Below are 23016 nucleotides of genomic sequence, written 5' to 3' on the forward strand. Positions count from 1 at the left end.
CTGATCAGTTAACTCTGGTGGCTCACCAGAGTTGCAGGGGACAGAGAGGGGTCCTGTCATTCTCTGGGTCCTGGCTGACCTTAGAGGGTCAGGGCCAACATGTTGGCTGCTTTTTCCTTGGCCATTTTACTTCCTTAACTTTGGTCATCAAGTTTTTGATTCTAAATACCCAGCAAGCCAGTTTCACTAGTCTTAAAGAGGGAGTAACAGGTTATAACTTCAATATCTATAATTTGACAGTTACCCCTTTCATTTAATTGTGGTTAATATTGGTACTGGTTAGTATTAGTAATAGCATTATATACTATCTGTCCTATAGATGATGGTTTATTATCTTAAATTAACCCAGGTTCTTTTTTTTTTTTTTTTTTTAGAAGTAGTACCTCTGAAAAACACTAATAGGCAACAGTTATAAAGTTTACAGGAAAAATACAAAATGAAATGAACAGAGAAAAGACATATTCAGTTTATGTAATAGATATGAACCAAGAAAAATTATTATAATTTTGAACCTTTACTTAATTATATAATACATCCTCTATTTGAAACCACAATAATATTTACAACAGAAATTAATCTTTTGAGCACAACTTTAAATGAGCTGAAGTCTAGTCTATTTTGAAGCCATTCTAACATGGAGTAAGGTGGGAGCAGAGCCTTATCTCAGGTAAGGTGGGGGTCTTCACAAATAACAATACAACATTACATCTGAAACATGAATCAAACAAAGGCTAAGAGAAATTTTAACTTTCTTTTTGTGAGAAAATTTCTTAATTCTAATGTCATTAAACTTACCAGTGAGACTCTGTTTCACTGTTTATGCATTTTTCATACTGTTTAAATAAGTGTATATCTCCCTGTGTGTAATCAGTATACATTCCCAATGCCCTGCTTCCTATCCCTCTAACAGTGATTTACAGTTTTCATTCACAAAGTCTCATGTGCAAAAGATGACAAATGCTAGCGAGGATGTGCAGGAAAGTGTACCCTAGTACACTGTTGTGGAAAACTGTGAGGAGAATCCCCAAAAACTAAAAATAAAATTACCATATGATCTGGAAATCCTACTTCTGGGTATGTACCAAAGAGATGTCTGCACCCCATGTTTACTACAGCATTATTCATAATAGCCAAGGTACGGAATTAACCTCAGTGTCCATCAGAGGATGAATGGGTAGAGAAGATGTGGTATACATACATAATGGGACTCCATTCAGCCTTAAAAAGGAAGGAGACTCTGTCATTTGTGACAACATGAGTGGAATTAGAGAATATTATGCTAAGTGATATAAGCCAGACACAAAAAGATAAATACTACATATTCATACTTATATATGAAATCGAAAGCAACAGAACTCACAGAGGTAGAGGGTAGAATGGTGGCTTATCAGAGGCAGTGAAAGGGGGATGGAGATGATGGTCAAAGGGTACAAAGCCTTCGTCAGGAGGAATTTAGGGGGTTTTGTTTTGTTTGGGGGTATTTTTTGTTCTTTTTGGTTTTTGAGATCTATTGCACAGTGTGGTAAATATAATTAATACTAGTGTATTGTCCATCTCAAAATCACTCAGTAATTTCAAATAATCCTACCCCCCAAAATAGTACTTGAGGTGTTAAGTATGTTAATTAGGTTGATTAAATTTTTCCACATTGTCTTAAAAATTACATCATCTTGTACCCCATATTCTTAATACCCCATATTCTTAAAAATTACATCATCTTGTACCCCATATTCATTAATATTCTTAATGGTCAATTTATAATATACATTAAAAAATAGATTAAAAAAGTGTTCTGTGGGCCAGAGCACTAGCATCAACTGGGAATTTGTTAGAAATGCAAGTTCTTAGGCCATAGGCCAGGACTACAGAATCAAAAACTCAGGGTGGGTTCTAGAAATCTGTTGGACCAAGTTCTCCAGGTGATTCTGATATTGACCAAAGTTAAAGAAGCACTAGCTATTGTAGTACTTACAGGAGGGGTGCATCCACCAGGGGGCACAGTAAGGGTTCCACTGTTGGAAGATAAGCTTTCCACTTATCATTTTATGTTCCTCATGCTTTTGGTGAATATGATATTTAAAATTATAATTATGAATGAATGCTCTCTAATTGTACACACTAAGGGGACTCACTGTGATATTTCCATACATACATAGAGGAAGCATTGATCACATCCATCACCCTTCTTTTGCCACCCCTTCCCAGTTCCTAATAGCTAATTCCCTTAGCTTCTTGCAATTTGTTTGTTTGTTTTTTAATTTCTACATATGAGAAAAAACACATGATACCTGTCTTTCCTGTTTCTACCTCATTTCACTTAATGTGATACACTCCAATTCCATGCGTGTTGCAAATGACAGGATTTGTTCTATTTTATGACTAAGTAACACTCCATTGTGTATATGGATCATATTTTCTTTATCCATTCACCTAGGCAGATTCCCCTCTCTTGGCTATTGGAAATAGGGCTGCAATAAATAAGGATATGCAGATTTAATTTCCTTTGGGTATATACCCAGGAATGGGATAGCTGGATTATATAGTTCTATTTTTAGTTTTTGAAGAATCTCCACACTGTGTCTCATAGTGAACTAATCGACATTCCCACCAACAGTGTATAAGGGCTCCTTTTTCTCCACATTCTCATTGCCATTTGCTATTTTTTGGTTGTTGTTGAGTAATAACCATTCTAACTATGGTGAGATGGAATCTCATTGTAGTCTTGATTTGCATTTCCCTGATGGCTAACGGTTTTAAGCATTTTTTTCATATATTTATTGACCGTTTATATTTCTTCTTTTGAGATTTATCTCTCCTGACCATTTGTTCATTTTTAATTGGATTTTGTTATTGTTGTTAAATGTTTTTGAATTATTTATATATTCTAGATTTAATCCTCTGTGAGATGAATAGATGGCAAAGATTTTCTTCTCTTTTGAAGGTTGTCTCTTCACTTTGTTGATTATTTCCTTTGTGGTGCAGAAGCTTGTTAGCTGGATATAACCCCATTTGTTAGTTCTTGCTTTTGTTTCTGTGTTTAGGAATCCTGTCCAGGAAATTGTTGCCTGTGCCAATTTATTGAAATGTTTCCCCACCTTTTCCTCTAGAAGTCTCAGCATTTCAGATCTTACATTAAGGTTTTTTTTTTTAATCCATTTTGAGTTGATTTTTATATAGGGTGAGAGATAGAGGTCTAGTTTCAATCTTTTACACGGAAATATACAGTTTCCCTGGCACTGTTTGTTTAAAAGGCTGGCCTTCCTCCAATGTACATTTTTGGCACCATTGTTGAGAATTAGCCAAAGATAGAGGATTTAATTTTGGGTTCTCTAGTCTGTTCCATTGGTCAATGTGTCTTTTTTTAAATGCCAATACCATCTACATTGCCACCAATTCTTTCAAGTTAGTGGTATTGTGGTAGAATACAGTAGAAACTTTAGCAGCTTAAGAGCTGACAGGCTGTGGTTTCACACATTGGCACACAATAGCTCTGCTTATTGGCATTTAATCAGAGATGCTTGCAGCAGCTGACAGGTAGCTGTATCAAGGTGACTATAGTAGCAGAAGCAGAAAACAAAATAACTGGGACAAAAGGCCCCCCCACCCCCACCCCCAGGTTTAGTGCAGTAAAAGTCCCCAAGCTGTCTGGGCTGAAATCCCCTGGGCTGTTGACAAACTTGTACCCATATAAGGATGCAGCCTCCAATAGAATTGCACCAACACCCTTGCCTGGAGTACCCAAACTTGCTTAAGTCTAAAAGCCCTGCTGCAGTTGGGGCTCAGACTTTGGGAATTATCACTCTGGGTTGTGGCCACTAATGAAGTGTTGCTTCCAGATCAGGTTATCCTGACCCTCATTTCTCATCACAGTATCTAGTGGCTGCTTTTTTTTTCCCCAATAATCTCTTCTTCATAATGACATTGCATTCTAGCTGCCAAAGTTTTGTGGTCATCATTCTTTAGCCTCAGATTTCAAAACTCTCCATTACATTAACTGAAGGCTACTCAGAATAGCCTCAAGAAGCTAGGAAATTCCAACAAATGCTAAAACATGGATGAATCTTGAAGACATGTTAATAGAAATAAATGAGACATAAAATGACAAAATTTGTGTAATTTCACTTATTTGAGTACCTAAGATAGTTAAATTTAGAGAAATTAAGTAGTAATTTAAATAATTAAGGCCACTGAATTGCATACTGAGAAAGGATTAAAATAACAAATTTTATGTTATATATATATATATATATATATATATATATATGCATATATTTTACAACAAATTTTTAGGAAAGGGGGTGACATGGGTACAAGATGGACAATTAGAACAATAGGGAAAAATATTGAACACACAGACCTATACAATCTTGGTATATGAAAGAAGAGACATTAAACCTGCAGGGAAAAGGGTGGCCTATTTAAAAAGGGATGAAAAACTGGATATTTGTATGGTAAAAGGTAACATTTAATTCCAACATCACATCACATAGAATTTAAATTAAAGTTGAATGACACTGTGGAACTAGGAAGGCCAAACTTCAAAACTTTTAGAAAAAAATATATAGTGATTGGGGACCAGGTATAGTGGTGCACACCTGTAATCCCAGTGGCTTGAGAGGCTGAGGCAGGAGGATTGAGAGTTCAAAGCCAGCCTCAGTAACTTAGTGAGACCCTGTCTCTAAATAAAATATAAAAAAAGGGCTGGGGATGTGGCTCAATGGTAAGCACCCCTGGGTTCAATCCAGGGTATGTATATGTGTGTATGTGTGTGTGTGTGTGAGTGTGTGTGTGTATGTGTGTGTGTGTATCCATATCTGTATAATTGTCAGTGGCAACATTTCTTGAACAAGGCATGAAAGGCTGTGTCAGCTTCCTAGAACTGCTGGAACAAGGTGTTTCAATCTGGGTGGCTTTCAGCAACAAGAATTCATTCTCTTCTGGCCTCAGAGCTAGAAGTCTGAATCAAGGTGTCAGCTGGGCCATGATTCCTCAGTGGCCCTGCATATAATCCTTCCTAGTCTCCCCACACCAGAGAAACCAAAGTGAACATTTGGGACTCAGCCAGGCTTCCATTTGTTCCAAGAGGACACTGGTTTAGCTGCTGCCTTGTGTACCTTCTTTTCAGAGATGGAGACTTACTAAATTTCCCAGGATGGTCTTTAACTCCTGGGCTCAAACGATGCTCCTCTGCAGATCATTTAAGCAATCAAAAAGACCCCGAAAAAACTGGCTTCTTGGTCCAAGTCAATCAAGTGTTCATTAGTTACAGAGACAAAAATTCGGTCATTTTCCTTAAGTTCAAACATCCCCCCTTGATAGATGGAATAGAGTCCATATTCAGAATCTTTGGACCAACAACTATTTCTGGCACTTTTCATCAGCAATATCGGGTCAGGATAGTCCGTACATTTGTAAATATACTGTACCAACTGTTTGCTTTTCTTTTTGGTATCTTTTGAAAGTGTTCCTGAAGTTTCTTCAATTTCCTGAAATCGAAAGTATGTTTGGGAATAGATGTAATAAAGACCTGTTTGATGGATGACAAGTTCTCCATTCCTCAAGTGCAAATTTTTCAGGAATGAATGTCCCTTCCTTGATGACTCCCAGGATTTTATTTTCTGGCCCAAAGCCTTTTCACTCTTGGAGTCTGGATGAAGATGAGAGACATAGAGTTAACAGAAGAGAGATTATTATAGCAAAGCAAGGACTTCCCCAGGAGCTCTGCACAGCTGATATTTTTGTTGGGTTTACAATGGATTTCAATTTAATACCAAACTTCTTGCCCCTTCAATATTATGTGGATTATAAATTCTAGTCATATAGGAATCAGGAGGTTCCTGCATCATTGTGATGTTCTGGAAGTTCCCTGCCTTACTATAGCTCATCTACCTCTTATACCACACCTGACATGCTCATCTCTGAATAGTAACCCAGGGCATGATCCACTCAGGTGGCAGTTTTTACTCCTGAGCAGAGCTTCTGTCCTAACCCCCATTTCCTCCTTTCCTGTGCTGGTGGGTCTTTTTAAGTTCCTCCTTGGTCTTTCACAGCTCTCCAAAGTCAAAGATGCCATCCAAGCAGAAGGCATTTTTAATTCAAAAAATAAAAGGCACAAATTTGGACAAAGGAACCTATATTTAAAGATCCTCATATCTATGGATCTTTAACTCTCAAAGATTTTGAGTGAAAAAGAGCTCTATAAAAAATATGGATATTTTAAAACTTTGGTTTCATCTTCCTGATTAGTGCAAAAATTTAGCTTTTTAAGAGCTTAAAACAATATCAAATTTGTTGATGAATAACAAACAGTAACATTATGTAATAATTCTTACTTGTGGGTAGCACATGTCAATCGTTTCTAAAACATGATTTTAGGAATACCAAGGAGACAACTGCTCAGGAGTATAAAAAACTCTCCTAAACAGCTTTTTCATCTCTTAAGTGATTCTTAAATTTCTTTTTCTGGGATAAAATCTTTCCTAAAAAAAGGTGACTACTTATTGAGTACTCACAGTAGGCTGGACAGTTTGCATGTGTTACTATTAATCTTCACCACTTTATGAGTTAAGGATGATCTCTATTTTGCATATGAAGACATTGAAACTTGACTTGCTTAAATAATTTGCTCTAAACATATCTAGGTGAGGAGGAGCTGAGTATTCACACTTTAGTATTTATACTGTCAGAACCATGCACTTCCTACAGTATTACATTGACACCCGGTCCTACAGAAAAAACTGGACTTAACATATTTAGGTAAACTGTAGCACACGGATTTAGGTAAACTGTATGGAACTGACATTTTTGTGAATGAAATATGCTCTTATGTTGGCAATGTCCTATGACTCAACTTACAAAGGCCATGAAGAGCACCTAATGATTCATAGTGAAAGTACATGGTTTAGAACCTTATAAGAAAAGGAAGATTTGACACACATGCAAAAATGGAAAATGCAATGCCATTGAAGGTGGGGAGGGGAGGGAGGATATCACTTTACAGATAAAGAAGAAAAGCAAAAAATGGAAGCCTAGAAATTTCAAAGACAAAATTCTTCCCTTCATATTTTCCCCGAAGCCAGTTTTGCCGCAGCAGTAATTGAGCTCTTTGTCTGTAATTTTGCTTCTGAAAATAGTCAATCTGAAACTTGATTATTACAAGCATCTTCTAGATTGCCATATAAATATTTTAGGTAGAAATTAAACAAATTAAATTCCTTGGAACAATGCTTCCGTTGGCTACCCTTAGGCCAGGTGTTATTTTTCAGTGCTAGGATCAAACCCAGGGCTTCATGCATGCTGGGCACGTGCTCTACCACTGAGGTACATCCCAACCCTAAATTGGATGTTTGTTGTTTTTTCTTACCTGGATCTAAGAATGTAATGCTTCTCCGAGTGGTCCCTGTTATGTGAGCTGCTACTCTCTGAGGTCTTCTTTCTCTTTCTAGGGAAGAAATAACTTGCTTTTCTAAAAGAAAAATGACAAAGACTCATCAGCACTGATCAAACTAGTCCTCAAATAAGTTCTGCTCACAGGTGCTGTCAGTCAAGAAGCACATTGGGCTTCCAAAGTTGATTCTAGGAGTTTCATAAAAAGACAGCCCATGTTTTAGTAGGATGGTCAATCTACTTCAACTATGTTTGATTTGAAAAGTACTTTAGCCAGAAAGAATGAGCACTAATGTGAATTATAATTTATCAGCATCTCAGAGGCAAGGACCAAGTAGAATACAACAAAAGGCAACAAACAAACAAAAACAAACAAAAATTGAAAAGACACTGTGGACTTCTAATAATCATGCTGAATGACTTAAAGTGTGCAAATAATCACATATTGGCAAATTTCCTCTTTGAGTTACATATGGAAAAAATTAGAGTGGTAGCATTTTTTTCCACTCCAATTTTTTCCATCTCAATTGTATTTTCCTCTTTGCTAGGTACTACTGATGCTAAAGGAGTGGAATAACAATTGTTCATAGATGCTACAAACTGGTATCTAAATAGTCATCCCCAAACCCCCCTCACTCCCACCAAAAAAAAAAAAAATAGGAATTGACATGCTGGTCCAAGATTTAGTCCAAGAACATATAAGTTGCTGATTCACGAGATCATAACAAATAGGATTTATTGACCACCATCCAAAGTACTTGAGAGCAACTTAAAAAAAAAATCCCTCAACCCCTACTCTCTTTAAAAATATCAGCTCCAACTTCCCAAATATGCTCACATTGATTGTTAGAATAAGTTGTATTCTTTCGTCAAACAAATATTAGCAGGTTATCCCTGCACTACACTGTACAAGGTTACATGAATTAATCATTGATTCTATTGACTGAGTCCTCAAGGGACTTAATAGTATTTCATGAGATATGAATTAGAAAGTGAAAAGTTACCTATGAGAAGTAGAAATAAAGGGTGACAGGTGTGTAGAAGAGGAAAGACTCCTAGTTATTTGAGAGCTGAGGTCAGGGGAAGGTTTGTCGAGGAGATGGTGCTAAGGTCTCTTCTTTCATTTACTCAAATAAACCAAAGTGCCCACCACACCTGGGCCAGACATTGTCCAGGACAAAAAGAATTATAGCAAGCAAATGCAAGAAACTGTTATAATGCAAAGATCAATATCTAAACAGGGTGAGGATGGGCAGGCTGCAGTGATGGGAGAAGACATTTCTGGCGAAACAGAACAGAATCCCAGAGCAGGATGTACAAAGCATTCCCGGGTCATGGTCCTGGGAGGAGTTCAGTTGCAAGCTTGAATGAGGCATCCAAGAATTGAAGATCTTGACTTAACAGGACATGGGAAGACTGAAAGGTATCCTGGGAAGTGAAGAGGTATTCGTTGTAGTTGAAGCCCCCTTATGTCATAGTAAAGTTTGATGGATGGAAGGTGAGAGGGCTGCAGGCTAGCAGTCAAGTTAACAGATAATTATAACTGAGACAAGCATAGTAGGCCTTAATTTAGGCTAGGAGAAGAGGGAGCCAATAGGGGTGCTGAAATTTCACAGAGGAGGATGAATGGAAAACAAAACAAAACAAAAAATCCTTTCCATCTCTCTGGTATTAGTTGTAAATGATTCAGAATGGGTGGCCATTTATATGATACTGAAGTCCAAATGTAGCATGGAAATGCATAGTGGATTACACATTAGACTCAGAGTGCTCAGCTTTCAAGGTTGATGTGTCCATTTACCTTTAACCTTGACTGTTAAATAATTCATGATGCCTTGCCTGCCCCTAACCCTTAACACAATGTTTTTAAATATTCAATATCTGAATTCGATTTTCATTTGAGGTCATTGCAAGGATATGGGAAAAAAGATTTGAAAACAAATTTTAAAAGAGAGGAAATTTCCTTCTGGTTATAACAAATATCTCCTAGAGAAAAAACTTGCTTATATGTGTATTTGGGTGTCACCAATACATATGGGCATGCAGAGCACCTAGTGATTCATAGTGAAAGTACATGGTTTAGAATCTTACAAGAAAAGTAAGATTGGACACATGTGCAAAAAGGAAAATGCAATGCCATCGAAGGCGGGAAGGGAGGGATGCTTTACTGGGGTGAATAAAAAGAATACTGTTCCAACACTGAAAAGAGTACATACTCTTTTCATACACCTACTATAGCCCATGGATCCGGTGAGCCTTATCAGAACTGGTGGCATGTCCAACATGCTGACAACTGCTTTTACCTTTGGGGAGATGATCAGAAAGAATGCTTAGATCCCAGGACCAGGCCTTGTCATTCATATTTAATAAAGAAAAATGAGACTTTTCACATGATGGGGAGGTTAAGAAACAGTTTCTTCTCCACCAGATTGCTAGCATATGTGTTCAGTCATGTATGGCCGGTTGTATGGAAAAATGGGGACATGGTGAGCCAAATGCAAAGAAGTAGCAAATTTAATTCAGTCATTTTATTAACATGTTCATTTATTCATTCCAAAACTACGATGAAAGAACATTCTTGATAGAGAGGTGGTGTTGGCACACTGTGAATACACTAAATGGTCCACTTTTAAATGGTTAACTGTGTGCTTTGTGAATTTACCTCAACATCAACAACAATAACAACACACACACACACACACACACAGACTTAAAGTAGTACAATAAAGGGGCAAGGTGGGAAGTCAGAATCACTAGGCCTGAGGTGTACAGTTAGGTGCAGGGTATAGAGAGGTAAGAAAACAGAAATGTATTCTGTCTTTACAGATCTTGAACCCAGTAGGGAAGCAGACATCAAGTAGTTTCAAAATACATAAAAATAGAAGAGCTGGACAAGGTGAGTGTGATAGAAATAACAGTGTAGGGAACCTTACTTAGACAGGTGCGAGGAAAATCCTCTGTAAAGAGGCGACAGTTAGATGATCCATGATGAAGAGGGAGGAGCCTGGGATGGAAGATGACAGATGGAAGGGTAAAGAAGTTGGCCTGGGCTACCACAGTGCTGGGGAATGTGGGTCAAGAGAAGGCTGCTGACCATGAACAGGAAGGTAGGGGTTGCATGGAGACCACAGGATGAAGATTGCGGTTGGCTAGAAAGATGTTCAGGGGAGGCATGATGCAGGAGGGGCTTTTGCTCATGGTCAGATGCAGAGAAGATGGGTAACTTTGGGGGAATCTTATCTACTTCACTTCCTGCCAGGTTTCAGAAAAGATTTAAGGTGGCTTATTTAAAACATAAGGTAAAAAACAGTTAAGTGAAGAAATTGAGGTGAAAGGGAAATTCATATGGTAAAAACAAAATTGAGAGGAAGTAAAGTTCTGGCAATAGGTAGGCCACAGATTTGGTTCTGAACTTTCCAGCTATTGGTGCAAAGATTAAAATAGAGTCAGTAAGTGGCTTGAGACACCGAGCAGCAGGCCAGAGGTGGGTGGGCAGATGGGAGCAAAGAGGAGAACAGAAAGCTATTTACCTTGTCATGAATTTGACAAATTAGAAGAACAACAACAAAAAAATCACTACCTTCAACTGTAGGAATGGTTTCCTCATAGGTTCTCAAAATCATCTGCAAATAGTATTGAATAAAGCTTGTTAATTCTCTACAAGTTTTCACCCGCTATAGAATATGCCTATGGCTCTTCTTGCTGATGTCTAAAAGGACATTTCTATATAAGATACCAACTTAGCTTTAAGTTGTTGATTGAACTCAGTGTTTGTATGGGGAGGGCCAAGGGCAGGGATGAATAATGAGATAGTGGTCCCTATGCAATGACGAAGGGAGGGTCTTCTGCCCAGGAAAGTTCTGCTTCTGGATGAAGTCTTTGAAAGGTCACACTTGGAACAGTGCATGAGGAAGAGGCCATCTGCCAAGTCAGGACGCCTAAAGTCCCCCAGGCCTCCATGAGGCCCCATGTGATAATCATGTCATATCACTTTCTGTTGGGGGGGGGGGCACATGTGTGTGTGTAAAAGCATGGCATGACAGAGTCCAGCAGCTTGAAATTATTGGACAGATCCAAATCTTAAAATATAATGAATACTTGTTTCTCATGATGCCCACAGACATTCACACCCACCAGGGTATGGCCTGGCAATACCATGTCATTCTCTCATTTCTGAAAACGTGGTCAAGATATGCTGTACATAAAGATATTTCACTGAGTTGCCATAGCTTCACTAAACATCTAGCTTCACTAAAGCCTCCTCTTTGTGCTAACCAATGGGGAAAAACAGCAAGAAAGTGAAAATTGAACCTTTGTATTAAACAAGCAAAACCCAGCTAGGTTCACTCATGGCTTCTGGACCCCTTTCATTCAGCTCAGTCACTCCTGAGGGCTTGGGCCATTGCTGCCCTCCTTTCCGAATCATTGTCATTAATTTTGCAATTGCTGGAACCTGCCTCCTCTGTACCCCCACCCCAAAGCAGAGGCTCTGTGCTTCTCCCTCTGCCTCCAGCCCCAACCCTGGATAGGGTTAGGAGTCAGTCCTGTGGGCTCTGGTGTAGGGATGGGAATGAGGGGAAGTGAGCATTCTTTCTCTCTCTTGCTCTGTTTCTGTTTGTCTCTCTCTTTCACTCTTGTTCTTTCCTTCTCTTATTCTGGGACAGAAGGGAAGGGAAGGAGGGAGGGAAGCAAGTGAAGGGGAGAAAGGTCAGCCTCACAGTGTGGGAAGCAGAATGAGGGACTGCAAGTGTCGCTGCATAGCCTCAGTCCAATCTTGCCAATACTAGTTCTGGGAGCCTGCTCAAGTTACTTTGCTGATCCCAACTTCAATTTCTTTATCTGTTTAAAAATGTGTATATGGCCCAATGCAGGGGTGCACACCTGTAATTCCAGCAGCTCGGGAGGCTGAGGCAGCCTCAGTAACTTAGTGAGGTCCAAAGCAACTTAGGGAGACCCTGTCTCAAAAAAAAAAAAAAAGGCTGGGGGTGTTGCTCAGTGGTTACACTCCCCTGGATTCAATCCCTGGTACCAAAAAGCAAAGCAAAAGCAAACAAAACACAAAACAATATCTATGTGTGTGTGTGCATAAAACTTTGATTTTATATATACATAAAACCATGATTTCTTCCTCAGAGAGCTGCTGTGAGGATTCAATGAGATCATGCACAAAATGGGCATCGGCTGCTTACTGGAAATAAAATGTTTAACCGTTGTGATGCATCTGATATAAGGGGCAGTTCTTTCCCCACTCTGGCCCCCACCTGCCATGTGCTCCCCCAGCTTCTCTCTACTCTAGTTGGTGTCAGAATCTAAGAAGGGGAGAGGGAGAGTTGCAGAAACCCACATGTAAATTCTCTTGTCTCCCCACTGCTGCTCCCCATTCCAGAAGACTCCTCAGTCTCCAGGTGTCTACCACAGTTCTGCATCTCTCCCTGTTGCTGGGTTTCTTCCTGCCCTCCAGCCTCCAGATCCCGGGGACTTTGGAATTCCATTTCTGAGGTTCCTCTGGAGCCTTCCACAGCCGGTGCTTTTTCTAGCTTTTGCCTGCCCCTGCCCCAGCAGTCATTGCCATTTGAAGTGAAGGAATCACAGCTGCTCAGTACTACTGCGGGGGGAGGGGCAGCCAAGACCACATTTCTAGGGTGGGCACAGAGCAGGTGCGTTCCTAGGCCACCCAGGTGGAGATGCAATTTCATTTCCTGTGGAAATAGCATCGTGGTGATGTCTGAACTTGACCTTGTCTCTCAACACGCTGCTTCCTCTCTTCTCCTCTGCTCCCAATCAGAGCTTTGCATGTGATGTTGTCTGAGGTCCCTTCCAGCTCTGACGTGGTGTGGATCTTATTCTACAGTTGGAAACCCACCGAGATAGTGTACACCAGACAATGGACTTTACAAACATGTCTAAAACACATCCTCCTCCTACCCTGGGAATTCCCCAGTATGTCTTTAAACAATGATAGCATACATGGGCTTGTTTTGATATTTGTGCTCTCATCTGATGTTTTCAGCAAATATTTTTAAATGCCATCTTACAGAGAAGGGAGCAGCCAGGGAAGAAATTGATTCAATCGAAGTCACATTGCCAAAAATAAAATCAATCACATTTAGTAAAATTAACTATTAGCTAACACAATATTTCTGCTAGAGGTCTCTTAAGCAACTTATATAAATAGGTATATTTTTGTAATTTGTCACTTAACTGTGAACTGAGATATCTTCACCTTTGGTTCTTAAAGTATCTCTTTTTCCCTCTTCCTTTCTTTCTTCATCACTGTGTGCATGCATAAATAAATATGTATTTAATTCCAGAGAGCAATAATGTGGGAAGCATATAAAACATCATTATTTGGCTTCCTTTGTCTTCTGAATGAAGACCAAAAAAAAAAAAAAAATTACACCACACAGCAAGACCTTGAACACATTTTCTTGTCTGTGCCTCAGTTTCCACAAGTGAGATTAAAAGTTTAGACTAGAGGAGGAGGCTCTAGGGTATACCACAAATCAGCCAGGACCTATCATTTTGTGCTACGCCAGTTTTTCCTAGTTCTGTGAATCTGGGGAAAAATCACTTAAACACTCTGGGCCTCAGTTTCCTCTTTTGCAAAATGCAGAGTCTAGGTTGATAGCTTAAGGATTCCTCCTCCTCTGACCTTGTGCACCTGTGAGGGAGGTTACCTACCTTCCTGACAAACTGGCGGAGTTGCCACTTCCCTTGCCAGCAGGGGCTATTCATAGAATCTTCATCAGTGGGGTCCCAAAATCGGTCATCTTCCTTTAAGAAACAGGCAACGACACCTTGGAAGTACTTGTCCTGCATCTGGGTTGAAATGGAATATACCACAATGTTATACACCACAGCTTTTTGCCTTTCTCCAACTGGAAGTTAAAACAATGGAAAAGGATGGCGGATTCAGAGAAGTTACAGCACCTTGGATAAAAGTAGGCCTGCTGTCCTTTTTGTTCTTTGGCTAAAAGCAAGCAGTTGAATAATAGGGGGAAAGGTTGTGACTCATATGAGACATCCTGGGTCCTGGTGCCGTCCCTGACCTCATCTTTAAGCAACTGTGTTGTCTCTCCACCATGCTTCCTCTCTTCCCTAGGTGCTGCTAATCAGAGCTTTGAACATGGTGATGTCTGGGGTCCCTTCCAGCTCTGTTGTGGTTGGATCTCATTCTAAACTTGAAAAGCCACCTAAATACAGAATAGGCAGGGAGGTCAGTTTGAATCCCAGCATCCTAAATAAAAATTAGACCCTTTGATGTATGGGCAATCCCCTTTTTCTTAATCAGAACCCAGGTGGCTGAGGAGATTCTGTTATTGATGTGATTTCTGCTAGTCTGGATGGCATTGTCTGGACCTGTTCTAGAAATCTCCATGCTGCCTCATTAGATGTTTACACTAGTGAGGGACTTGTCTGCAGAGATTTGAAATACCATCTGAAGTTTTGCTGTTTCTTCTGATTGAGAGTAAATATTTATACAGCCGGATCATTGTCAACAAAGTCCTCACCCTTATCAACAAATCCTTGCTAGATGTTACACACACACACACACACACACACACACACCAACCATCCAGAACATTCCAGGCTGTTATCTGATTAAGAAAAACAGAAGTTTTTCTTTTTATTTCCTTCTTTCCCTTTTGATTTTATTTTCCTAACGATTGAAATTTAAGAGATGTTATTTCCCTGTAAAAAAAAATTTAGTTGAGTTACCTTTATCTGGGGAAATAAATGGGAAAATAATTATTTTTATCTGTTATTTGAAGTTAGTTTACTGCAAAGCTTGAAGGAGCAATCAAATTTAATGACACTCTTTTAATTTATGAATAAAACAATCTCAATTTAAACAAAACTTCCTGTTTATGACTCAGCCATGTACCCCTTGGATTTTTGATAAAGGTCGCTCAAGTGTAAAGGTACAGATTTGAATTAATAAATTCCTTCCACCCTAGCTAAGAACACTTAACTTTTAAATAAATGTTTATTTTTTTTTTAAATTTTCTTTCTTTTTTTTATTTTATTTTATTTTATTTTTTGGTACCAGGGATTGAACCCAGGAGGGCTTAACCACTGAGCCACATGCCCATTCCTTTTAATTTATTATTTTGACACAGGGTCTCCCTAAGTTGCTTAGGGCTTCACTAAGTTGCTGAGGCTGGCCTTGAACCTGTGATCCTCCTGCTTCAGCCTCCTGTCTTTCTTTCTTTCTTTAAAAAAAAAAACCTCTAAGAATAGAACTTTGGGCTGGCCGACTTCCAGCTTAGTCATGATGGTTAATGCTACTACCAACCCAACCATCACAGCTGCTGCTCCTAGAACTTGTGGACAGGTGTGCAGGATCAAAAATTTACATTGTGGTCTGGGGATATGACTCAAGCGTTAATGCACTCACCTGGTATGCGTGGGGCACTGGGTTCGATCCTCAGCACCACATAAAAATAAAATGAAGATGTTATGTCCACCGAAAACTGACAAATAATTATTAAAAAATTCTCACTCTCTCTCTTTCTCTCCCTCTCTCTCTCTCTTCTCTCTCTCTCTCTCTCTCTCTCTCTCTCTCTCTCTCTCCCCTCTCTCTCTCTCTTTAAAAAAAATTACATTGTGATCAAAAGTAATAAGGAAATGATGGGTACACTTCTAGGATATAATGACTTTGTCAACACTGTGCTGGAATCACACCAGAAGGAACAAGGATTACTCAATATATTAGCTCAGATTTTGCTAAAGGAAATAATAATATTGGTTCCTGGAGGAGAAGAACCTGAAGTAGGAATGAATTTCCTTGACTTATGCTAGTTTCAGTTTTGTTATATAATGACAGCACAATAGAATTGTTTTAATCTTTTGGATTTTCTCAAGTTTCCTGTTATAGGGAAATGCTTTGAAGATGTATTGTATAACCATTTTTTTTAAGTTAATCATGATTATTTTGGAAAAAGAAGAAAGGAACTTGTAAAAAAAATAAAGGTGTTTTTGGTTACCTTACTTATTACACAATAGTAGCCAATGAAATAACAACAAAAAACAACAACACCAAAAGAGTAGAAGAATCTCATAAATGCAGTTGAGGATGGCCACCTGGACCCACCTGAGTGGTGGAATATGTCTGGCAATGGAATTAGACAGCCTACCTCATACCTGCCCAACCCACACACCTCTGTTGGGAACAGCAAGTTGCCTCTCCAAATACCTTAGGAGTTGAATAGCCTTTCAGAGAAGGAATTCAGTCACATATGGCTCAGAAGCGTAACAGGGGACCACTTTGTGCTTTGGACATGACTTTTGCTGCTCTGCCACTGTGGCTGATTTTAAAACTGACATTTTCCCCCGCTTTCTCTTCTTCCTCTCCCTCTCAATGTCCCTAACGTTGGGAGAAGCAAGATTACCCTTTTCCCCATCCTAGGCTGTTATCTGTCCTTGAGCAAACCCATACCACAGGAATAAACTAATTCAGACTTCAGGATGGTGCCAGAAGATCTGAGAAATGGCTACTTCTCAGGGCCACAAGTAGATTATAGCCCCCCAACCAAGCATGCCTGAAATGCAGCTTTTGAATTACCTCTTTAAAAGCCCTCTGGTCAGATTCACAGACTCTGGTACAGGAATCCCCTGTGTTTCTCCTTTGCTAGCAAAGCAATAAAATTTCTTTTTCCATTTTCTCAAAACTATGTCCTCATTATTATATTGACATCAGGGACGAGGACCAAGCTTTCGGTTATAGAAACAGGAGACCATATCTAGCAAATGGGGGACAGGGATCAGGGAGGAAGAGGGAAGAGCTGGAATGAGCTACAGGATGAAGACGGTTATAGGAAAAGCAAGTTTTCCTGGTCACTGTCTCAGTGCAGCCAGTCTGAGGAAGTTCTGCCAGGCTTTGGTTTTATTAAACCCAAACAGCAGGCTCACAAACTTTGGTAACTTGTTGGGGTACAAAGGTGTGCCTGACAAGAAGGGAGGGAGCACTTTGCTCCTTACTTCCCAGAAACTGCAGGCTATTTCAACAGGAAAGAGTGTTGACAGACAGGGAGGGGCAGAGTTGGCTGCCTCTGGGTCAGGCCAGCATCCTGACAGGGGTTAGCAGCAACCTATGACCCCGAGTGGAATTTGAGAAGGGTGGAAATACAACCCAAACAGCAGAGGCCAGTTCAGGCTAATGCCAAGTGTGAGTGAGTGCCTGTGATACCTCTTGGGTTTTCTAGAAAATCTGTCAGGAGGTGGAAGGGGGAACTGTGAAAACTGAGTAAGGTCCTGGGAGATTGACAAGCTCGTGTTACTTATGGCTCAAAAGTAAATGCAGCCTAGACACTTGCAAAATATACTGGCAGCCAGAGAAACATAGAAAAGTAAAGAACATGTTTTGAAAGTATAAATGGAAAACAAAATACTCCCCCAAAGTAAAAATAAATAAATAAATAAAACAGAACGAACAGGCAAACACTAAAAGCATCCACAACCCCACCCCATAGTTAACCTTTGGATGCTCTCTCTTGTTTACAGGGTTATCAGACTGCCTGTATACAATTCTTGCATATAGTTGTTTTTTTTTCTCTTAATATCCAAACTGGGCACGGCAGTGCACACCTGTAAACCCAGCAAACTGGATAGTGGAGGCAGGAGGATTGCAAGATTGAGGCCAGCCTCAGCAATTAAAAAAAAAAAAAAAAAAAGGACTAGGGCTATAGCTTAGTGGTAGATTACCTCTGGGTTCAATCCCCAAATATCCTACCAAAGACTACACACAAATATCACATTCTTTAAATTTGTATGAAAACCACACATGGTAGCATATATTCTCTTATGAGATTCACTATAGAAAATGTATACTATCCTGAAAAATAAAATGGAGGGCACCTCTTACCCTCCTATATAGAGAGCATACTTATCAACATTTTGGTTTTTGTCTTTCTAGACATTTTTATACATAAATATTGAATTTTGAAAAAAAAATCCAGAGAGGAAGCTTCACCACCTTCCTCATCCTCGTGCATTCCTTGTATTATGATGTTTGGTTGTTCTTTTGCAGGTCTTGGCCTGTTCTAGTGACTGTATGGCAAGTTTGTGCTGTGGTGAGTCCAACAACGATTAATCAGATGTCTCTTGCCCCCCCCCCCCACACACACACATCCTTTCTGTCTCAAAGTATGAGCTTCCTGCAGCTCACTGCAGACTGGACTGTTCTTTAGATAACCACATGTGGGTGTTGGGGCTGGGGGATGCAGGAGTTCAGGTTTCATTCCTGTGGCCCCTGGAGGCACAGCTTTGTACTGAGTACCTATTTTTTTTTTTTTTTTTTTTTAGCTCCAGAAGCCCTTGGTTCTGAGAAGTGGATTTCCATGGTGACTGCTTTGGTGCAGTCACAACATGGCAGCTGCCTAGGCCAGGGCCAACCAGTCCTGGTGGGGCTTAAGATCAGGAAGGTAGATTCCTGTGCTGTCACAGAGATTTTAAGTTGACAGCTTTGGCTCTCCCTGCTCCTCAAACATTAGTCTCTGATCATCATTTTCTGCAAACCACAAATAGCATAAAGAATCATTTATGGGGTTCAATAGAGAAGGATCCTCTTTTCCCTCCCCATCTGTGATGTCAGAGTGATGGGCCATCTCCTTGCCATGAAACTTTCACAGAATGACACAGACTTTGGAGTTTCCATACATGCCTCATACTCGCTGTTCTACAGGCTTCTTGTGATGGTCCAAGTCAATGTTACTGGGCCTTCTTTGACACATGCGCCATCCTATAGACCTTGCTTACTGAATCTTCTGCAAATTTTCAAAGGTAGAACCTGTAATCTGTCTTAGGAAATTGCTGCTTATGCAGAATATGCTTTTTCAAATTCTGCACAGATTCTCAAGAAAATTCAGATTTATTTCCTCTTGTAAAAATTCCTGATGAAGATGGTGATACCTTCAAAAAAATCTTTCAACAGAAATTACTATGGCTAAATTTATTGAGCACTTGCTTAATAGCCAGTTTCAAAAGTTAGGCTTTATCTTCTACTAACTTTGTCATCTTGAAAAAAAAAATTTACCTAATTTCCCTAAGCCTTAGTTTGTTCACTTATAAAATGGTATAATTATACTGATTTTTATAAGATGGTTATGAGTATGACACAGTGTAATAGTTATCAAAGTTTCTGGCATGCAATAATTGTTCAATATCTGTTAATTCTCCTTTTATAGTGCTACTCTCAATTCTTATGCATGTGTTTGCACATGTAACTATGCAGTCAAGAAAAATATGCATAAGTGGGGAGATGTTAAGCTTTATTTGAAATTTCCATTTTTTTAGTAGAAGTTTTAAAAACTTGATTATATACATAGGCAACTGCAATCAGCTCAGCGGAGAATCCATTCAGTCTTAAATAAGCAGACCAATTTATGATGTGTATAACTGATAGAGCCGCTTGTTTATGGAGAAATAGCTTCACTCTCTTTGTACTATAAAGTTAACAAAGGGCTTCAAATACTGGCTTCAGATGGGTACACGTAGCAGCATTCTGGTCTCTTTTTTCCAATATTTTTTTTATTGGTTGTTCAAAACATTACATAGCTCTTAACATATCATATTTCATACATTTGATTCAAGTGGGTTATGAACTCCCATTTTTCCCCCAAATACAGATTGCAGAATCACATCGGATACACATCCATGTTTTTACATATTGCCATACTAGTGACTGTTGTATTCTGCTGCCTTTCCTATCCTCTACTATCCCCCCTCCCCTCCCCTCCCATCTTCTCTCTCTACCCCCTCTACTGTCATTCATTTCTCTCCTCATCGTTATCCAATATTTTTTATTGGTGCATTATAATTATACATAATGGTGGGATTCATGCATGCACACAAATATAACAATATAATTTGGCAAATATCATTCCTCAGTATTTCTCTTTTCCCTCCCCTTCTCCCTTGTGCTAGTCTCTTTTTCTACTTTAATGCTCTTCCTTCAATTTTCATGAGGTACACCTCATCTTTCTTTTCTTTTTTTCCTCTCTCTAGCTTCTATGAGAGAAAACATGACCCTTGACCTTTGGTTCATTTTGCTTAACATAATGCTCTCAAGTTCTATTTATCCTGCAAATGACATAATTTCCTTCTTATTTATGGCTAAATAAAACTCCATTGTGTCTATGTACCACATATTCTGTATCCATTCACCGATTGATGGACACCTAGGCTGTTTCCATAGTTTGGCTATTGTGAATTGGGCTGCTATAAACATAGGTAGCAGCTTTCCAGTCTCTTATGTGGACTTAAAACTAAAAGTATGATTATAGTAATATCTGTTTTCCTAGAAATACACAAACTCTTCAACATGCCCTCCAATAAAACCTTCTTTACAGGTCATCTAATGTGTTAGAAATTCTAGGGTGTCATGAGGAATCAGACACATATTCAGAAGTAGCTCCATAAGGCAGAATGTAGTTCTGCAGAAGGGTGTGCTACTGAACAAAGTCTGGCAAGCAAGTGCACATGAGTGAGCTGACTGCCTGTTTTTATCCCCAGTGCAGTACTGCCCCTTGCTCTGATAGGAAGAGCCTGGGGTTACAATCTCTGCAATTGGCTAATTTTAAAATTGGAGCGGGCAAAGGAAAGGGTTCTAGTTACAACTGGATACAGGTTAGGGAGCTCAAAATGGCTAATTGGGTTATTTCAAGAAATCCATAGCCTAAGGTGCTATTGTGTAACTTTCCATTCTGCTCTATTTCCCCTCTGTAGGCATTTCTTACATCCCAATCTTACATTTAAGGCTAAATACTATATTCTGAAAATGGACCACCAGACTTTCTATTTCTCACAAATGGTCAACGTAATTTTCATAATGACTTACAAAAAAGAGTCAACTTCTTCCATTTCCAAAGGAAAAATTCCCAACCAACTGAGATAACCAAATTTACACTCCATAGGGTATACAAACTGCATTTTCCTAACAGACCATTAGAAAGCACTCTGTAGCTTTTATGCATTTATATTTTTCTGGGACTCAGCCTTGCATTTCCTAGTCACCAGCAGATTTGGTGTTGCAGGATGTACATCATGAGCTGCACAGTTTTGACCATGGGTATGCTGCTGTGGAAGGAAGAGCATTAGTTAGGCATTCACAGTCCTGGTGCTAGCTGGTCCCATGTAAGCTTGCGTAATACATATCTCTGGGGGTGGGGGGCCTGCTTTCCTCATCTATACAATGAGGATGGGACTGGGGATGAGGTATCCAAAATTTCGTCCAGCTCTCAATTCTCTATTATATAATATAGAATTTGTCAAAATATACATAAGGAATTAAAAACTGACTTGGTTTATTTGAGTTGGCATTTGTGCGTTGGTTTATTTTACATTCACAGATTCAAAAGTTTTAGATAGTTGAAAAATCATAAACTAAAGTGACACTAAGTCTTTTTCTTTGTATTCATACCTGTTTTTCACCTGGACTATCCTGAGCATAAAGTGACAATTGTATTTTCAAATAAATAGTCAAATACTGAGTCTATTAGCCTCTCTGTTACAGACTTTACCCATGACACATCTGTGCACCAGGGTAGGCAGAAAGCCAGTCCTTTGTATTCACACTCGTTATTGTCAACACAGAAGTGCCATAGTTCTGAAGCTAAAGTGCACTTCAAGGAAGGTTTCCTCCACCCCTCACTTGTTGGAGCAATGAGAAACCTGACATTGGTTCTGATTTTAGTTCAGATGCAGATTATTCTACCTGCTAACTTTTAAAAGTCTGGCTTGTCTATGTGAAGAAATTCTACCTACTAACTTAAAATATTAAACAACAACAACAACAACAAAAAAGGAGTTGGAGAGAGAGGCTGGCATGAAGTCTGAGCATAAGCAAACAGTACATAGGTGTTTGTGCAGGGCTCACCTCTGAATGTTTTCCCAAGTCTGTCTATGGTCCACTGGAATTAACCTCAGCTGGAACCTCATTAAGGGTTTAGTTGTTGGGTTTGGGTTGAGCCCCAACTCTCTTTTTGCTGCCTGTCTCTTAGAGGCTCCCACCATGTTTGTGATAGTTGTTCACTTATATAGCCAGTATTCAGAAAGCACCTGCATGGTAGCCATATGCTAGGCTGCGGAGGTGTCAGAAGCAGATGCAGCCTCTGCTCTGATGCCCTCACCCACAAGAATTCAAGCATTTAGCAGGAAGCACTGCAGAATGGTATCAATTTTAAAAAAGCAAATGCATATAAAACTAAACAACAACAACAAAACCCCTTAGGAGTTTTGTTCCCTGCATCTGCTAGTAACTGGTAGAGCCAGTTCTGTAACTGAGCTTGTTTTTGCACAGTCTACTGAACCTGCACCTCCATGAAGTCCTTGGGAATGATAAACATTAGCAGTTAGAATCTGCAGACAGAAAGAGATTTTCTTCATAGTAAAGTTTTCAAGGAGCAGTGAGCTGCGAGGCAGAGAGGAGGGCCACCTGACAGTTGCTGAGACTGCCTTTTACTGACCTGCTTCAGCTCATTGGTGAAGTAGATGTAAGTCACAGCCACACACAGGGACTGCAGGAGCACTGTGAAGATCAGAATCAGCACGCAGGACTGCCCGGGACTGGAGCTCGCCACGGTCTGCATCATGGCCATGATCCTGTGAGGGTCTGATCGTCCCATGTCAGCC

The 23016-nt window shown here is 39.6% G+C and overlaps 1 protein-coding gene across 1 annotated transcript; it reads right to left on the reverse strand.

Annotated features, from left to right (window-relative positions):
- Window positions 1–442: 442 nt before the first annotated feature.
- Window positions 443–23009, reverse strand: Tnfsf10 (TNF superfamily member 10). The gene is made up of 5 exons (XM_046422970.2): window positions 22851–23009; window positions 14068–14205; window positions 10967–11009; window positions 7364–7465; window positions 443–5647 (listed from the first exon to the last, which is right to left on the reverse strand). Exons 1-5 carry the CDS (start codon window positions 23007–23009, stop codon window positions 5199–5201), a joined length of 891 nt encoding a protein of 296 aa, XP_046278926.1. The 3' UTR covers window positions 443–5198.
- Window positions 23010–23016: the final 7 nt, after the last annotated feature.

Source organism: Marmota monax, unplaced genomic scaffold (genome assembly GCF_021218885.2).
Source record: "Marmota monax isolate L192 unplaced genomic scaffold, Marmota_monax_Labrador192_F-V1.1 WCK01_AAM20220418_F8-fsc00110, whole genome shotgun sequence".
Classification (NCBI taxonomy): domain Eukaryota; kingdom Metazoa; phylum Chordata; class Mammalia; order Rodentia; family Sciuridae; genus Marmota; species Marmota monax.